Source organism: Mugil cephalus, chromosome 20 (assembly GCF_022458985.1).
Source record: "Mugil cephalus isolate CIBA_MC_2020 chromosome 20, CIBA_Mcephalus_1.1, whole genome shotgun sequence".
In the NCBI taxonomy this organism is placed as follows: Eukaryota; Metazoa; Chordata; class Actinopteri; order Mugiliformes; family Mugilidae; genus Mugil; species Mugil cephalus.
Window position 1 is genome coordinate 19,525,986 of NC_061789.1, and position 14,705 is coordinate 19,540,690.

The 14,705-nt window shown below is 43.5% G+C and overlaps 2 protein-coding genes across 2 annotated transcripts; one reads left to right on the top strand and one right to left on the bottom strand.

Moving 5' to 3' along the window:
- The first annotated feature begins 26 nt into the window (after positions 1-26).
- On the top strand, positions 27-6,209 carry armc5 (armadillo repeat containing 5). Its single transcript, XM_047571720.1, has 7 exons — positions 27-986; positions 1,077-1,107; positions 1,257-1,367; positions 1,636-2,524; positions 2,625-3,403; positions 3,859-3,991; positions 4,188-6,209. The coding sequence occupies exons 1-7, from the start codon at positions 597-599 to the stop codon at positions 5,695-5,697; spliced, it is 3,843 nt and encodes a 1,280-aa protein (XP_047427676.1). The 5' UTR covers positions 27-596; the 3' UTR covers positions 5,698-6,209.
- Positions 6,210-6,967: 758 nt separating this feature from the next.
- On the bottom strand, positions 6,968-8,283 carry LOC124997754 (cytochrome c oxidase subunit 6A, mitochondrial). The gene is made up of 4 exons (XM_047571723.1): positions 8,124-8,283; positions 7,681-7,753; positions 7,308-7,450; positions 6,968-7,218 (listed from the first exon to the last, which is right to left on the bottom strand). Exons 2-4 carry the CDS (start codon positions 7,751-7,753, stop codon positions 7,129-7,131), a joined length of 306 nt encoding a protein of 101 aa, XP_047427679.1. The 5' UTR covers positions 8,124-8,283; the 3' UTR covers positions 6,968-7,128.
- Between the last annotated feature and the right edge of the window lie 6,422 nt (positions 8,284-14,705).

The following is a 14,705-nucleotide window of genomic DNA, read 5'->3' on the forward strand; positions in this document are numbered from 1 at the left end:
AATATTTATAACCGACCCACCTCTTCACTTCCTGCTCAGTCCATCGGCCACCCCTGTTTTGTTGTTTGGCTAAAGATGGCGTTAGCGGCTAACACTGGCGGCTGCATTTTGTTACACAAAAATTATTCGGCCATTGGTAACAAAACATGGATAAAATAGGTCTTTAGTTCGTAATTTGATTTGCAAAGATGTGTTACACTGAGAAAATACACGTCCATTACGTAGAATAACGCTTGCTCAGCCTTCGTACGATGTAGGCCTGTTTTTAAGGGAGTGGACCGAAGCTGTTGGAACTCCATCTCCCGTCAGTGAGTGCGGTGTCAGGTGGTACAGTTTTCCTTTTTAATTCTGGTATCTGTAGTCTTCTATCACGTGCCAGTGCTGCTTTTGTGGAAACTTTAAAGAGAATTAAATGAAATTACTGAGAGTTTTTCACAAGTCGAGTGGTTAGCTAATTGTTAGAAGTGAAATGGCATATTATTTATTTATATGTCACTGGAAGCGTCCAGTGATGCGTCACGGTGTCTGAACTATCCGTTTAAGTTGAGAAGAAGAAAATCAAGACAAGTAAACTTGTCACCTGCCACTCCGGGGCCATGGCTGCATCACCTGCGCAAGGTGACCGTAAAAACTCAAGAGCACCCACCAGAGAAGGGCACCCTTCATCAGCGGAACCTTCTTTGACCTGGTGCTTGGCCCACCTCTCCAAGTGTGGACCAGCTGATTGTCGGGGGCATGGGCAGACAGATTCCGGGGGTAGCAAAGAAATGGACAAGAGATCCAGAATCTCTCAGTGGCGAGCCCTGGTTGCTATCAGAACACAGCACATTAAAGGCGATAAGGCTGGCATTGCCAGATTCAGAATTCAAGGAGGTCTCAGGCCACTTTTGGACCTACTCAAACACCCTGAGTGCTCGAGGAAAACTCTGGACCTGGCTCTCAGCATCCTGGCCAACTGCTGCACTGAGGTGGAGACACGCGTAGAGGTGAGATGAAATGAACAATACTGATTGTAGTATTTAGTGAAGCACCCTTAAAAATGAAACTGATCATGCGTAAAATGTCTTCCACCATAGGTCCGCAAGCTTGATGGAATAACTATTGTAGGTAAGTGGTGTTTTTTTTGAAGATTGTGTTTTAAGACTGAGTGATTTTTAAACTTTTCTTTGTTGGAATCTGTATGAATTGTCAACACTTTGGCATTATCGCAATTAATTGGATATCATGTGTGATAAACAATTTCTTGACTGTCTCAGTGGATATCCTGAAGAGAAATGTGGCCCTGGAGACTGTTCAGAACCGAGCAGCTCGAGCTTTGGGGAACTTGGCCATGGATCCAGAGAGCTCTGCACTCATCCACTCTGCTGGTTAGTCTGAAATGTTGCTATGTTTCTCTGCACCAATTTTAGTTGAGGTTTTTATGCAGCTCTATCAGTAAGTCAATAGCAGAATTTTGGTACTGACTAAGACAGAAGCAAAAATTAACCCTTCTACAGCTGCAGAGTAAGATTTTTTTTAAAAGTACACAAGTGCTTAAGTTTGGAAAAAAATTCATGTTTGCAGAAATTGCTGATATGATATCTGAAATATTCAGTGCAACTGTGTTCTTTCTCCTTCTATTCTTTTTTCATGCAGGTGGTGTTCCTCTTCTCCTCCTCTGTGTGTCTCTGTCCTCTGCCCCATCCTCTCCGACAGCTGCCCCACCCAAAGACCCCTGTCCCAAGCTGGAGTGTGCCCAGTCTGCTGCTCGAGCCCTTCTCTACCTCTCAGATACTCCCTCTAACCGGATGTCACTGCTTACCCAAGGGACCTTAACTGCCCTCGCCCCTCTCATCGCTCCAGAATATCCCGAGGGGTTACGACGAGCAGCACTCAGAACCCTCCATGAGCTGACCCGGGGCTGTGGCGTTGAATGTGCCAGGGAAGTGTCACGTTCTGGGGTCCTGTCTCAGCTTGGTGTCATGGCCTCGGGCGAGTCTGGTAAACCTTATGAAGAGCTGGCACTGAAAACACTGGCCAACATGTGCTCCCAAGGCTCCCTGCGCCCTCTCATCGGGTCACTGGGCGTCATTCAGAAATTTACTGAGGAGGTTAAGAGGGACCCGCTAAAATCAGTTATCTTCTTCAAGGCTTTGTGCTTGTGCTGTAAAGAGGCGGTCAACCGAGCCAAGGTGAAAGAGAATGGTGGACTGGAGGTGCTGATTGGCTTTTTGTCTGCTCATCAGAGTCATCCTCTTTCCCGGCTAGCTATTCTGGCTTGTGTGGACTTTGTTTTTGATGAGTCTGCCATGGAGCAGTTGCAAGAGTTAGGGCTGGTCCCTCTTCTTGTTGCACGACTAGTCAAGCTCAGCAGAGGAGAGGAACAGTCAGCTGAGAAGATTGACGTGAGCCTCTCCTCCTCTTCTCCAACTGAGTTCCTTCCTTCCTCATGTTTTGATTCTTTTGACTTTCCCCCTCCTGAGGGATGCAAGAAAGACGAAGCTAAGGAGCAAGGTCTATGTTCATCAAGTTTCCTAAGCCTCAGGTATGGAAAATGAAATATAAAGCCAGTTTAATCAGTTTCCCAGTTACATTTTATTATTTCACTTTTCTATGTTTATGTGCATCTTCATTGCTCTCTTCAGGTCTTGGTTGGTATCTGAAGGATTGATATCTTCCGAGGGGGATCTGCTGGATTCCTCTAATGTTGACGGGGAATGGGGTGGGAGTCTTCAGATCCCACCATCTTCATCTCCTCAAACGTCTTCCCCAAACCCATATATCAGCCAGTCTCTTAAAAACGCTTCTTCAGCCGCCCCTACTGTCCCTTCTGCTTCCAAAAAAGCTACTCAAACTTCCCCTGTGTCTTCTTCAACTTCATGTAAAGTCACAGATCCACCTCCCTCTAGTGCGCTCACACCACAAACCCAGCCTAGCTCTTCCACCATCTCTTCTCCCACTAAAACAACCCAAACACCTGTCTCCCCATCAAAGTTCTCGTCCCCACACAGAAGGAAGCAGCGGGTTAATTCCTCAACGTCTTTGACTAAAGTCACTCTTAACACCCCTCCCTCTGTGCCCCGCCCGATGGCCTACCATCACCCTTATCACCCTGAACCCTGGACACCGGAAGCTCCCATCCTGCTGCTGCTATCACGCTTCTCCCATGCCACTGACCCGAGTGCTGCTCTGGTCAGCTCAGGTGTCATGGCTGGCTTGGTCTACTACCTCACCCAGCACCAAGACCCCAGCAGCAGATGCTTCCGCTTGCTTTGCCGACTGAGCTGCAACCCAAACTGTTTGCAGGCACTGGTTCGAACAGGTTCTGTAGCATTGATTCACTACCGTCTCTGTCAGAGAGAGGGAGGGTTCGCAAGAGAAGAGAGGCAGACGGACCGAGTGAAAGCCAAAGTTAAACAGCTTGGTAAGATGGCACTTTCTTTTGCTGAGAGGCATTATTAAACCCGTAACTTTACTGAAATTTAAAAATAATTTTGTAAATCTTGCATTATTCTTTTTATTTATATTATAGGTTGAAAAAAAACCTATAACCTAAAAAATATAGTTGTGACTGGAGATGCACCTGTGAAAATTGAATTAATCTAACAGGATATTAATTGTAGGCTCTGGTTTGAACTGGTTCCATAGCACTGGTTCTGTAAATCCATATATACATACATACAAAGATGGTATATGTCATAACTTACTGCGCGCAGGATTTTTACTTTGACAACAATTTAACAATTTATTGTGGATTCACCCCTGGCTGACACTTGAATCTTGAGTCTTAATTAAGACCAATAATGAACTGCTTTTGATGCTTTTGCCTTTGATATGATACTTACAAAAGTCTTTTGCAATTGTGTGCTGACTTTGTAGGTACTGCTCTTCTGAATAATCTGCGTGTCCAGTGCGAGTCTGGATTTGGCTCTGGGGTTCTTGCACACGTAATGCTGTCGGGCACTGAGTCAGACAAGATGAACTGTGCACTCTCTTTGCCATTAATCAACAGGTAGTAGATGTGTCTGTCTGTGTGTCCAATGCACATTTCTGTCTTCTGTTTACATAACCTGAAATGCTCTTTCTGACAAATCAACTTTACATTTACATTGACATTTGAGTTTTTGAAATCTACTTAAGGCACTAGTCGTTTCATAAACATCACAATTTTATTTTATTTTTTTACAATATTTCTTTTTCTCCAACAGCAACAAGTCCCTGCTGAAGAAACTTCTTCTGGACAGTGGTGGACTGTCCTTTGCTCTGCAGCCCATTGACTGCGATGAGGATGACGTGGATGAAGACCACCCTGCTGAATGTGAAAGACTGCTTTCTGAGTTGTTAAGTTTGCCACATCCAGGTTTGACAAGTCAGCTCCACTCACTGTACTTCTCTCTTCTAATTGGATGCCTGTCTTCTCTGACGGGGACAATTAAAACGGAACTTTACAAAAAACATACAAATCCAGTCACAACACAATCTATCAGTAAAGCTGGCAGAGTTTCACCTCCTCCTTCGAAAAAACCTCGCCTAGCTGACTTATGTCCTTACAGTGTCTCAAACTTTGATCTGAAGCTGCTGCTGGATGATGGGACCTGCGTCCCAGCTAACAGGGGGGCTGTGGCTGGTGGGGAGGGAGCTGATGGCGTGGGCTCTGAGTACTTTAGGGCACTCTTGAGGGGTGGCTTTGGAGAAGCTCAGGGTAATGCAGACGAGGCCATCCCCATCAAGGATGTTAGTACAGGTATGCTACTGCCAGTGTTACATTATTTGCATGGATGTCGCCTCAACAAGTACACCGAAATGACCAGGGAACGGGAGGAAGGAGGAACGGAAAGGCATTGCGAGGTTTTGGACACATTAGTCCAGAATGGACTGAGCATCTGCCAAAAGGAGACAGAGGAGCGTTCAACAGGCGTCTTGGCTTTCCAGAAAACACCTTTAGGCGAGATGATGATTGGAGCTTGCAGATTTTTGGTGAATGAGCTACAGAAAGAGTTAGAGGATCTCTGTGTGTCACTTCTCCTGTCCTGCTTCATAAAGTCTGACAGCCAAACCACGCCTGCTAGCACAGAAGACAATGCTAGAAAGGTTACAACTAAAATGGAACTGGAGTGCCCTGATTCTGCAGAGGAGAACCTAGCGAATCGAACATCTGAGCTAGAGCTGACTGGATATAAGATGCAAACCGAAAATTTATCTGGTCAGGAGAAGAAACTAAACAGTTCCCTACAACAAATAGACAGCAAGAAAACATCTTTTGCTGGAACCTTGCAAAACGACGATGGAGCACTCAGTACAAATACAGACAAGACCACAATCAAAAACGTTTCACCAGTTTCCAAATCAGTCTGTATATCAATGGATAAATCACTTGATCCAAAAGAGTTGACATCAAGACCAAAGAACTTGATTAAAGCTTCAGATGAACTTGCGAAATTGGCCCCTCAAGACTCTCGGTCTTCGCCAGAATGCAGGGCTAAAGGTGATGCTTTGGCTGCTCTGCTCCCAGAGGTATACTGGTTTTCCCAGCGGTACAGCTATCCAGCACTCCGCCAGGCCTGCCTGTCTTTGTTGCTGGGCTGTCAGGGCTGTTCTCAGCCCATCTTCTCCACCTCCGTTGCTGGGGATTGCCTTCGCAGACTAGCCAAAGAGGCTGATTGTACAGAGACTCTGAAACAGGATCTACTAAGTCTGGCTTCAGTAGCTCTGAGCTGAGTGTGGAGGGGCAAAGTTGAAAACTGGGAAAGAATGGGGTATGAATTTGTTAAACTTGATTATGGTTCTGGAGTTGCCATTGTTTCATTAAGTGTCAAATGTGTGGTTACAATGGCAGCAAAACACACTGTATGAATTTCTTTAGCATAAACAGAAGTGACAGTTAATTTGTGATCATTATTTTGAAACATACATTTGTGTTACATTTTGATCTAATTGTAGCCAGTCCCAGCATGACATCAGTTTGTTATAATTTGCTGTATTTGGATTATTTTCTAACAACATTTGTATTGCAATTGTTTTTTTGTTTTTTTTTTTCCAAGTTGGGAATAGTTTAAACAAATGTCTACAGTGCATTTGATAAGTGTCATGGAGCTGGAATTATTAGAGTTGGACTAGGAGCCAGTTGTTTATTTTGTACATAGAGATGATATGGCATTGCAGATATACAGTGTATAAGTTTCAAGTGTCCCATACAGATTTATGGCACTGAATATAATGTTGGAACATCACTTTGCTTTCTGTTTCTTGTTGTTAAATTGCATGTGTCCACCAAAAAGAGCTGCTCATGGATTTAACTGAGGGTAGTATTATTTTACTCCAGCAGAGAGACGCATTGCAAAAGATAATTTGCAGTTTATGCTCACAAGATGACTTTGTTGATCCAATTTTTCAATCACTGTTGTCTTCTAAGTTGAAGACAAGTGACCAGCCAGATTCTATATTTTTATTATTGTCAAAAAAAATAACATGAACAAACCAAAACCACTGGTGTGTTAGGGGGTGTCAGTAACTGTGCTGATTACTTGCAACAGTGTTGCCAAATGTCTTTTAGTTGTTAGCAAACATTACTCAAAGAGGAAGAGATATTTTCAGCAACAGATTAATATCATGACATTTTTTTAAATAGAATTTTGTCCCACATGAACAGTGCTTACATGAGGCTAGGACCATAGTCTGTAACACAGGGAATGCGTGCAGACTGCCATTACTTGTTATCCTTTGAGTATATAATATAATATAATATAATATAATATAATGTTGCCAGACTTATGTTCATGGTTTAAACTCTGTCTGAACTTGGCAAACCCCAGTGGTCGAACATAAAAGGACACTCTTGTCACAGCCTCTATGATTTCTGCTTTACCTCTCGAAATGTCTGGACTACATCATCAAATGTAGAAAACACAAAACACGCTCACAACATTCTGAATGTTGATTAAATTGAGCACTATCCTAAATTAAAAAGAAAAGAAAACTGAAGTCATTGTTTCATAGCAATCAGTGATTTTTATTTCTGTCTGGGTACACGACCTGACATCAGTGCTTCTTGGCCCCTCAGCCAATGTAATTAAGTCAAGTACTCTGCAGGCTGGAGTTTGATGCATGCAGCAGGATGCAGCTGAGTAAGATGACCAATCCTCTCAGTGCTCAGTGACTGGAGCTCTCATAGCCATCAGGAAGAGCATTGGTGTGGCTGTTGTGGAACAGAGTGTGGTTTCCATCACCCCAAGGAAATTTCTGGAAGGAGACGTGTCAATATAATAGTTTTGAAGTAGGATAGAGTACCTGTGTAGTTGCAGACCCTTATAAATTATCTTGAGATTTACCTTGGTGCGAAGACGCAGGTGAGCGTATGGCACAAAGTCCGGCTGTCCATGTGGGTGCTCCTGCATCTTCATGTAGGCATTGACCATGCAGACAGCGACACCAGGTAAGGCCAGAACAAATGTCAGAATCTTCCATGTCCTTGCTGCGGAAAAGACAACCAGTAACAGTATATGCTTTGAAGCACCTTTCTCGCTGTGCCTCTGCTCCTGGTTTTTTGCCAGAGCACATACACAGGCTGGCTGCCAGCTCTGCTGATATTTCAGTTAATGGTCAACTAAACACTTTACATGAGGTGCTCGCGCTGGCAGATATTTTTTAGACATGGGGGCTTTGTAACATGTTTGTTGGAAGAGTGCGTAAAGACACACTGACCTCCGTCGCCGCCCGAATGTGACGCAGCAGCTAACACCCGACGAGCAGCCAAAGCAGCAGGAGACAGAGACATCTGCAGAATTATGGGAGAAATTAACTGTGATAAGAGTTTAAGTCATGGATACATAGAGATTTTACATGTGAATACACATGCTCAATGTAATAACAGCAACAACCAATTTGAATGTTATGTCTAAAATATAATGAAGGTTGACATAGGTTAATTTTTATGTATTATATGATGTATTTTGAAGTAACCGTTAAATCCATAACACTTCCAACTGAAAAGCATTTATTTAAATATTTCAGAAGTAAAAAATAGCCTCATCTCCCTGCACAAAACAGATAGGGTTGAGGCAGGGCCTACTAGTATTGCCATTTATGAAGTGGAGATATACCTGCTAAAATACCTTTAAAATACAATAAAAATGGTGAAAACTTACTGTTATTTAGGCAGGTAGTATTCAATATGCTTTATTATCTTCTTATTTTTCTGCCGAAAGTTCCTTCCTTCTTGTTTGTCCTTCAGTCTGTCCTGAGTTCAACTCAGTGAGACAGACTCCTCCCCATTTCACTCTGTCAGTTGGCCAAGAAACTTAGTTTATATTTGGGTAAGTGCAAAGGCAGGGTAATACGTGACAAAGAGGATGGGAGAGGAGGAGCCTCGCAGGACCCCCCCGTATAATTTATAAAAGACTGCTTTCCTTCTGTAACTGAACGATATTGTTGAGGGTTATATGTTTTTGGTTTCGTTCTTGAATTCAGCAGCAGCTGAGTGTAGCAGGGAAGGTCAGCCACACCACAGCTGTTCACTGAGAGAGAAAGTGGTTCATCTGTGAGTCAAAAGTGCAGAAGAGTTCATTGACCTTTTAAAATTATTTTAAATCCCTTTGCACTACTTTTCTTCAGGATGGGCACTCACTGCGGGAAAATTCAGTTGTTTGATCCACTGACTGTAGACGTGAATGAGCATCACAAACAGCATACTTAATCCAGACACATGGTATATAAAGCAGGTGATATTTCTGTAACATATATAAAATATGACTTTTGATTTTGTGTACACCTTGACAAATTGCACATTTTCTTGTTTTTTGAAGTGAAAAGAAGAACGTGCAACTCCTGCATTGAACAGACATTTAAAGTAAGTCTGTTGGTGCTAACTGAAAATAGCAAAGCAGTTATGGACACATTCAACCTGTAAAACAGACGCCAATCAAGGAGTGGGTGACTATGAAACGAAATCAAAGAGCATCCAGCCTGTAAAGTTGTGTGTCATTATGAAACAGAGTGAATCAGGAAGGAGCAAGAAAGCAAAACAATTGTCATGTGGCTGCAAAGGAGTTCAGTCTCACCATGAATTGTTGATGCACAAACAATTATCAGAAGGAAACCTTGTGACCTCCAGGAAAAAGTGAAAGTCTGACGCCCTCCCAACAAAGACTGTAGAAAACACGATGTATTCGCAAATAAATGCAGCTACACAGATGAAGTTCAAATAAAGTGCCATATATCTGTAGAAAATTGATTTAGAATTTACTGAAAAAGACTTACACTGGCTCCTGCACTAGGCAGTATGAGATTTTGGAGTTGTGTCAGCTTGCTGTACGTGCCAGAAAACACTACTGATATAGAAGAACAATGTCCACCAGATGGTGTAGTATTGCTATGAATACAACATTGTCCTTAAATCCCCCTTTAAGACTCTTTTTATTTTCATTTGTTTTATACAAGCTAATTTCTCCTGCAGTGTCCCTCAACGGAGTTCATTATTTTTTGAGTAATTTTGTGTAGCTTATACAGAAGCTGTATGAAACATTTGGATTCCGACTGTTCCACCTACAGAGCATGGATGATGAGTGGCATTGCATTTAAAATAACAAGGTGTGTTTTTTTAAGCTTAAAGGGATAGAATTTCTTACTGTTTTCATTGAGATGCTTCACATCTTCCCTCTCTTGAGTGTTCGTTTGGCATGTTGTTCATCTCTGTCTAGGCGTCTTCGGGCTGCAGTGCAAACAGTAGCGAGGGCCAACAGTGATGTCAGCCAGTCACGCAAGCTGCCTGTCGGAACGTCTAGCTCCTGTGTTATTGTGCGCAGAGGTAAAACGGCATCTCTGTTTGAAGACTCACACAGTAATTCACTGATGTTTAGACAGACAGAGGTATGGATGGGATGCAGGTGTGCTACTCGAGCTGAAGAGGCCTAGACCCCAGTCCCCCTAACCTTACCACAACCTTACCGCTGAATCATGGCTCAACTGCCCTAGTAAAGCTTTACTATTGAATCAACTGCTATGATTTATTTATTTATTTATTTTAACAGATATTAACCTTCCCTGGAGGATGAATTCTACTGACTTTGGTGATGCTCTGACCTCCATAGTAACATGGTTCGATGGGTTTAGTATGTATTTTGTACATACTTACATACATACTTCATCTGCACGTCTTAAATATGAAGTGTTAGCAGGCTAACACAGTGGTCAACAAGCATGCCAATTGTCATTATCTTTCATCTCAGTAAACACAATGGCTTTTGTTGTTGTTATTGCCAGGATGATGGAGAGCTACATTCAGAATGAACAGATTCAACAGGTTTCTACTTGAACGTAAGTAGAAGCACTTGTACAGTTGGTGTCGTGGTTACACACACAGCAGCTGGAGGAAACACTACAGACTCAACACAGCCCAAGGCAGACACATAAAGTGATGAATAAGTAAAAAGGTGGGTAAACATTTACAGGATCATAAAGCAAATACAATACACATTTATATTCAACCTCTGGTAAACACACCGAAACCACATATACATATTTCACATTTAAAGAAAAAAAGAGGATTTAAATCGTTCTCTAAGGTGAGTAAACTCTTTTACAAATAAATTGGGTGTAAACTGAATTCAGGTGGTTTTATTCACCTCAGCATCATTCAACACCCACACACATCAGTCTGTGTGCATTTCATGCCTAGAGAAAACCAACTGTGGACTGTGCAATGCAGTAAGTGTGTGTGATGTTGGACCGAGGTGAAGGCCGTCTCTGCCAGCTTTAACAGTCCTGTCTCGTCTTTTCCTTTTAAAACTGGCTGCCTTTTTTTTCTGAGCACTCTGCGTTCACATCAGAGCAGCTCACATCTAGGCTCTTTATTGAATTTATAACGTCATGGCAACCATTTATTTGGTCCTCATTATGCAACTTCTCTCAAGATGTTTTAGGCAGACAGCTAATCCGAACCAGACTGAAAAATATTATTCCTTTATTTTAAAGCTGAAAGAGAAGACTTCTCCAAGAATGGTCCGACAAAAGTTTCCACTCGTAACGGAACATATTAATGATTTATATTAACATATTTCATTAAAACTGACCACTGGAATAATGTGTAATTATATCATAAATTATTACAGTATACTGCTTCTGAGCTTTTACTGTGTGAAGGTGTTAGGGGAGGCAGGTTCCCTCAATAAATCTTATCCAAGAGCCTAAAACATTCTATTTTCTTTTCCCCACTGCACCAATAACAGCTGTTTTATGTGGAGATGCAGATTGCTGCTGCCAGTAGTAATAATTCTTTGTTCGAATCCCCTGGGATAATAATAATAATAATAATAATAATAATAATAATAAAGTCTTGAGGTTCACCTGAGAGTTCCGAGAATCAAATCAGGGGAATAAATTCACTCTTGAAACTAAGTAAATTCCAAACCACTGTTTTCATGGTGTAAATGTCAACGTGTGGGCAGTGTTTCAGATCATTGACAAACAAAATGATGACAAGAGGAAAAGTACCTCGGGATAAAGCACCAACAGTAATGATGAGTACATGGGAAATGAGAATAAGATGCCTATGGTGGAAACCTGATTCCCCTCCATCAAAACATACATATTAAAATAATAAACCTCGTCTCGTTTAGTCTTCGTCCATTATCCGGGTCCGGGTGGCGGGGGCAGCAGCTTCAGGAAGGTCCAAACAGCCCTCTCCCTGGCCACTTCCTTCTGCTCCTCCAGAGGAATCCCCAGGCACTCCCAGGCCAGACTGGAGATGTAATCCCTCCATCGTGTCCTGGGGCGACCCCGCGGCCTCCTACCGGTGGGACATGCCCGGAACACCTCTAAAGGGAGGCACCCAGGGGGCATCCTCGCCAGATTCCCTAACCACCTCAACTGCCTCCTCTCGATGTGGAGGAGCAGCGGTTCTACTCTGAGCTCCTCTTGAGTGTCTGGCCTCCATACCCTATCTCTGAGGCTGAGCCCGGCCACCCTATGGAGGAAACTCATTTCGGCCACTTGCATCACCCAAAGTTGATGACCATTGGAACATAGATCAACTGGTAAATTGAGAGCTTCGCCTTTCTGCTTAGCTCTCTCTTCACCATGACAGACCAGTTAAGCGCCCGCAACACTGCAGATGCCGCTCCAATCCATCTGTCAATCTCCCGCTCTATTCTACCCTCACTCGTGAACTAGATCCCGAGGTACTTGAACTCCTCCATTTAAGGCTGGACTTCCTCCCCGACCCGGAGTGAGCAATCCATCCTTTTCCGACTGCGAACCATGGCCTCAGACTTGGAGGTGCTGATCTTCATCCCAGCCGCTTCATACTCGGCTGCGAACCACCCCAGCAGGAGCTGGAGGTCGCAGTTCAATGAAGCTAAGAGGACCACATCATCTGCACAAAGCCGGGACGAGATCCTCTGATCGCTAAACTCGACACCCTCCACCACCCGGCTGCGCCTAGAAATTTTGTCCATAAAAGTTATGAACAGAACCAGCGACAAAGGACAGCCCGGGCGGAGTCCAACCCTCACTGGGAACAAGTCCAACTTACAGCCGGCTACATGGACTGAACTCGCACTGAATGTCCCTTAGCAAGGGGCCATCCACCCCATACTCCCGGAGCACTCCCCACAGGATGCCCATGGGGACACGGTCATAGGCCTTCCCCAAATCCACAAAACACATGTGGACCAGTTGGGCAAACTCCCATTTCCCCTCCAGCACCCTAGCAAGGGTAAATAGCTAGTCTATGGTTCCACGCCCTGGACGAAAACCGCATTGTTCCTCCTCGATCTGAGGTTCAACTATCGATCGGACCCTCTTTTTCAGCACCCTGGCATAGACTTTCCCAGGGAGGCTGAGGAGTGCGATCCCCCTATAGCTGGAACACACCCTCTGGTCCCCTTTCTTAAAGATGGGAACCACTACCCCACAGTCCAGCTCCTGACTTAAGGCCTCCAAAAAGGGCATGTACTCAGGGAAGCATCCCTTTCGTCCATCTGGGAGAACTCCAACATACAAGCAGAAAGTTTTGGGGCAAGCAAAAAGCCCACCCCAGCCCTCCGCTTCTCACCCGGAGCAACTCCAGCAAAGAAGAGAGCCCAACCCCTCTCAAGGACTTGGGTTCCAGAGCCGACGCTGTGTCGAGGTGAGGCCGACTATATCTAGTCGATAATGCTCCACCTCTTCCACAAGCTCCAGCTCCTTCCACGCCAGAAAGGTGACGTTCCATATCCCAAAAGCCAGTTTCCATAACCGAGGATCAGACGGCCAAGGCCACCGCCTTGGTCCACCACCAAGTCCACACTGCACTTGACCCTTCCCGGACCTCCTGCAGGTGGTGGGCCCACAGATAATAAACCTGGTCCAAAAAAAATCCTTTACTTTATTTATGCCTCTTCTTAAAGTAATGACTGACATTTGGAAAAGTATCTAATTTGAGAGAGACTGGGGTTGGTTTATAATGTCTTCTGCTTGCATAAATACAGTTTCGCTTGTCTCCCCTCTCTCTGTGGCTTCAAATTGTTTCAATTACATATTTGAGACACATTTATGGGAAGCTAGTACTGATACTAGATGTGCAATTTCATTGTGTCAAGTTCATAAAATAATTTTAACCTATTTTAATCACAGTTGTCATAACTGTCTGCTACAACACAACATATTGTTGAAATAGTGATAGTAGTGTGATGGTTGTATTTCTCTAATTGGGCTGTGTGTGACTGGGACTGGCAAGGGTAACTCCGTCTGCAGACTCTTAAACAAACAACCAGGAGTCAAAATCCACCATCAGTGTTGTTCCAGCCGGACTGAGACTGAGACGGCAGGGGATTTGGAGCAATGTCATGTTTCTGTACAGTGGAAACTTCCACAGATGGTCCATCGCATAAGTAGATCCTGTGCAGACAGGATGACTGGAAAATAAAGCCAGCTGTTTGGGTGTTTTCTTACAGTCTGACATAATGACTAAATATAAACAGCTAACAGGTTTCTCTGTATGTGATTTCATCTCAACGGTGGGAATGTTAAGTACCAATAAGTAGTGGTGGCTGTAGAAAAATAATAAAAGTAAGTGAAAGCCTCTATTCAACCTCTTGTTAGTGGTAAAACAGACAGACAGAAATTTCACAGTTACAATGTATCTATATATCCAACCATCTATCTTCATCTTCTTCATCACAGACTCCAAAATGTAATCTGTAGTGCCTTTAGCTCCAAAATGTACTTTTTTGGCTGTGAGGTTGATTTATTGTAAGCAGATTTCAGGCCTCCTGACCTAACTTTCAGCTTAAACACCTGCATGAAATCCTGTCGCTCCATGGTTCTTTGTGTACTGCCCTTTTAGTGTATGCTACATAGAGCTGAACGCTAATATTAAGCCCCTTGAGGTTGCCCACGGAGCTTCACGAGCTGGAAGAACAAGAGTGTGAAACCTCCAATAAACAATGCTTCTATAGTTCCTAGGGTAATAAAAAAAAGAAGCTTACTTCAAGTTTGATGCACAGGCTACAGACATTATGAGTCGTGTTCATTTCTCTGTACTGGTACAGGTATATTTGTATTAACACCTCCATACACAACGTGGAAACAACTGACAGACTTTTAAAGGTTAATGTACTCAGGTTCAGGTGTTGCTGCGTTTTCGGTAAAAGACTCTTCTTTCCATTCTGCAGATCTTCATTGATGTCCAAAACCACCAACCAGGGCTTAGCATAACTGCAGATAACACAAAGTCTGTCCGGTAAGTTTGA

What these genes read in the sequence shown, in the direction of transcription:
- armc5 (XM_047571720.1), top strand. Translation starts at nt 597, where the DNA reads ATGGCTGCATCACCTGCGCAAGGTGACCGTAAAAACTCAAGAGCACCC. An exon ending in TGCACTCATCCACTCTGCTG is followed by an intron (nt 1,368 to 1,635) that starts GTTAGTCTGAAA and finishes TTTTTCATGCAG; the next exon opens with GTGGTGTTCCTCTTCTCCTC. An exon ending in TCTTTGCCATTAATCAACAG is followed by an intron (nt 3,992 to 4,187) that starts GTAGTAGATGTG and finishes TTTCTCCAACAG; the next exon opens with CAACAAGTCCCTGCTGAAGA.
- LOC124997754 (XM_047571723.1), bottom strand. Translation starts at nt 7,753, where the DNA reads ATGTCTCTGTCTCCTGCTGCTTTGGCTGCTCGTCGGGTGTTAGCTGCT. An exon ending in ACATTCGGGCGGCGACGGAG is followed by an intron (nt 7,451 to 7,680) that starts GTCAGTGTGTCT and finishes TCTTTTCCGCAG; the next exon opens with CAAGGACATGGAAGATTCTG. An exon ending in ACCTGCGTCTTCGCACCAAG is followed by an intron (nt 7,219 to 7,307) that starts GTAAATCTCAAG and finishes GTCTCCTTCCAG; the next exon opens with AAATTTCCTTGGGGTGATGG.